Source organism: Penaeus vannamei, chromosome 7 (genome assembly GCF_042767895.1).
Source record: "Penaeus vannamei isolate JL-2024 chromosome 7, ASM4276789v1, whole genome shotgun sequence".
Taxonomy (NCBI): domain Eukaryota; kingdom Metazoa; phylum Arthropoda; class Malacostraca; order Decapoda; family Penaeidae; genus Penaeus; species Penaeus vannamei.
The window spans coordinates 47976106-47978605 of NC_091555.1; the positions used below are offsets into that span (position 1 = coordinate 47976106).

Sequence of the window (2500 nt, forward strand, 5' to 3'; positions counted from 1 at the left end):
TGAAAAAAGAAAAGAAAAAATGTTTATTGAGTAAACTAACATTGATATAATTTCATGTCTCTGCAAGGAACTCATGTAGAAGGGGTATCAAAAGTTGAATACAGTGTTTTCGTCAGTGTTTAGATGTGATTTCTACATGCCAACCCTACATGCCAGTTGATGTTGCTTTGGAGGGCAACGTCTCATTCACCTCTTCGGTTTATTTCTATATACAGTTTTTGGGCTGGCATGCTTCATTTTTTGTATGCTAAGTCTGTGTCGTTATTGTTCCTTTTTTTTCATTTTTATTTTTATTTGCATGCTGACATGTAGAAATACATATATGTTGTTGAATTGGGAATTGATTAAATTTGGTGATGGAAAAAAATATGTTTGCTCATTTGTTAAGCTTTCAAGATACATGGATTTTTTAATGTATATTGCCATTCCTTTTTTAATCACAGTTGTCCCATATATCTTTGGAAAGAATTATGAGAACATAATACATGTTATGAATTGATTTTTACCCTTGTGAGATTGGCATTTTTTATTTTTTATTTTTTTTCTTCATCATATATATTTTTTCTTAAAGCTTTGCTGGAATGTAAATTTTTCTTGTATTATAAGTGACTGGGTTATTTTCATTCTTAAAACAAATTTTATTAAGACTAAAATATACATTTTATCAAAAATTGTTTTGAATGGAATACTAATTTTACTTCATAATAGGGTTGGCATGTATTTGAATAATAATATATTAAAATGTGTTCTATAATTGTACAGTTTCCTACATCTTCATTTCCTCTTCTTGCTCTTGAACTCAGTATTTTTTTCATTGCAATGGGGTTGTTGTTGTGTAAAGTACAGTTTTAAGAATAGTTACATGTTGCTTTGAGATGTTTGCACTAGATATATTTTGATTTGCTTTGTAGGGTGAATGGAGTGTGTCTCTACCACCGGGAACGTTGGTGAAGGTCCTGGCAGACTTCACGGCCTTAAGGGAGGATGAAATCTCAGTCAACAGAGGCGAAGTTATACAGGTATGTCCTCCCTGAAAGTGAAGGGTGTGCATATTGTTAAGTCAGAACTTTTGATACTTTGTTTCTTACTACCATTTAGTTTTAAAGGTTTTAAATCTGCTTTGCCTCTAATTAGTTGTTTATTAAGAATGGAGGAAGTACTGGGATGGACTCAAGCAATTTCTCTTTTCAGGTGATTTCATCAAATGCTCTTCGTGGTTACCTGGTTCACAGAGCAGCCACCAGCAACAGTCCAGCAGCTGAGGGTTGGGTTGCTGCCAATGTTCTGCTTCCTTCGGCACACCCAGATGCCCAGACAACCCCTCCAGCATCACCCACGCACGTCCCTGCCCAGTATGAGCCTCTGGGCAAAAGACAGTGGATGAAATTCCGAAAGCCATCCTTCTCTAAGAGAGATACCAAAGATACCCATCCTCCCCCACTCAGACGAGAGGAGACAGTCCATGAACTCCCAAGCATGCGGTCCCTCACATCTCGGCCTCCATTGCCTACCCGTCAGATGACAGTGTCGCTCATTAATCCTTATCATACGGAAAACAGTAGTGATATTAATAATCGTGTATCAACTCGAGATAAACCTCCTAGTGGATGTGTGCCAGCATCACCTGAATCTCCAGTCAGAATAATATCGCCTCTGCGAAATGTGACTGTTTGTCCTGGAGAACCTGCAGAAATGGTGTGCACAATCACGGGTGCTGGTCTCTGGGCAGAATCAACCACAGTGGCTTGGGCTGGCCCTCACGGGCCATTGGTTGACCCACGCTTTGAGATGGAACAGCACCGAGATGGAACTCTGAGGCTCCATGTTGGAAGTTGTCGTGTTACAGATGCTGGTGAATACACCTGCACCATCACCTGTGGAGGGTATTCCATCGCCTGTTCTGCCCGCATCAATCTGTCCCAGGGTAAGGACCATAGCTATTCTAACGGCCATTCCTAGAAATAGGAGTACTGGATTTGTGCTGGTGTTGGCTGAATTGACTGTATCTTGGAACTCACCATTTTATTTCAATAAAATCTAAAATTTCCTCCAGAACCAGCAATCATGCAGATGGTGTTCAAGAAACTTTTTATTTTCCTATCTTCCTGATATTGTTTGTATCTTAATATCTTGAAATGGAAGTTAATGAATAATCAGCAGGAATGAGAAAAACGTTCTGCAAGATGTTGGGTGAAGTTAATAAGGTAGTTAAACATGCTTACTGGCAGTAGAGCTAACCCAAGTGGTTAAGTGTCAAAGCAGCAAAGATAGTAGTGTGTGAAGTGATGAAAGATACCTTAGCTCTGTATGTTATACTAAATGCGTTTCATGACAGCATGAGAGACATTTAAAGTCCAAGTATTTCAAGTTTACTATAGAGATCCTAAAGTCTTTTCAGCAGATATGATAATCATAAGCTTTGTCTGTTGTATGTTAGAGAGAGCAACTGTACACTGTATTGTCTTTTTATAATGTAAAACTGTATTATTTAGTGTTGAAT

General features: G+C 38.2%; 1 protein-coding gene across 1 annotated transcript in view; it reads left to right on the top strand.

The window, feature by feature from the left end:
- The window catches only part of LOC113812135 (trio Rho guanine nucleotide exchange factor), a 416228-nt gene that overhangs the window by 381333 nt on the left and 32395 nt on the right, over positions 1-2500 (top strand). The window contains exons 41-43 of the mRNA XM_070123392.1: positions 912-1019; positions 1192-1956; positions 2336-2388. Of these exons, the coding sequence (XP_069979493.1) occupies positions 912-1019; positions 1192-1956; positions 2336-2388 (926 nt within the window). The remainder of the gene's footprint in view (positions 1-911; positions 1020-1191; positions 1957-2335; positions 2389-2500) is intronic.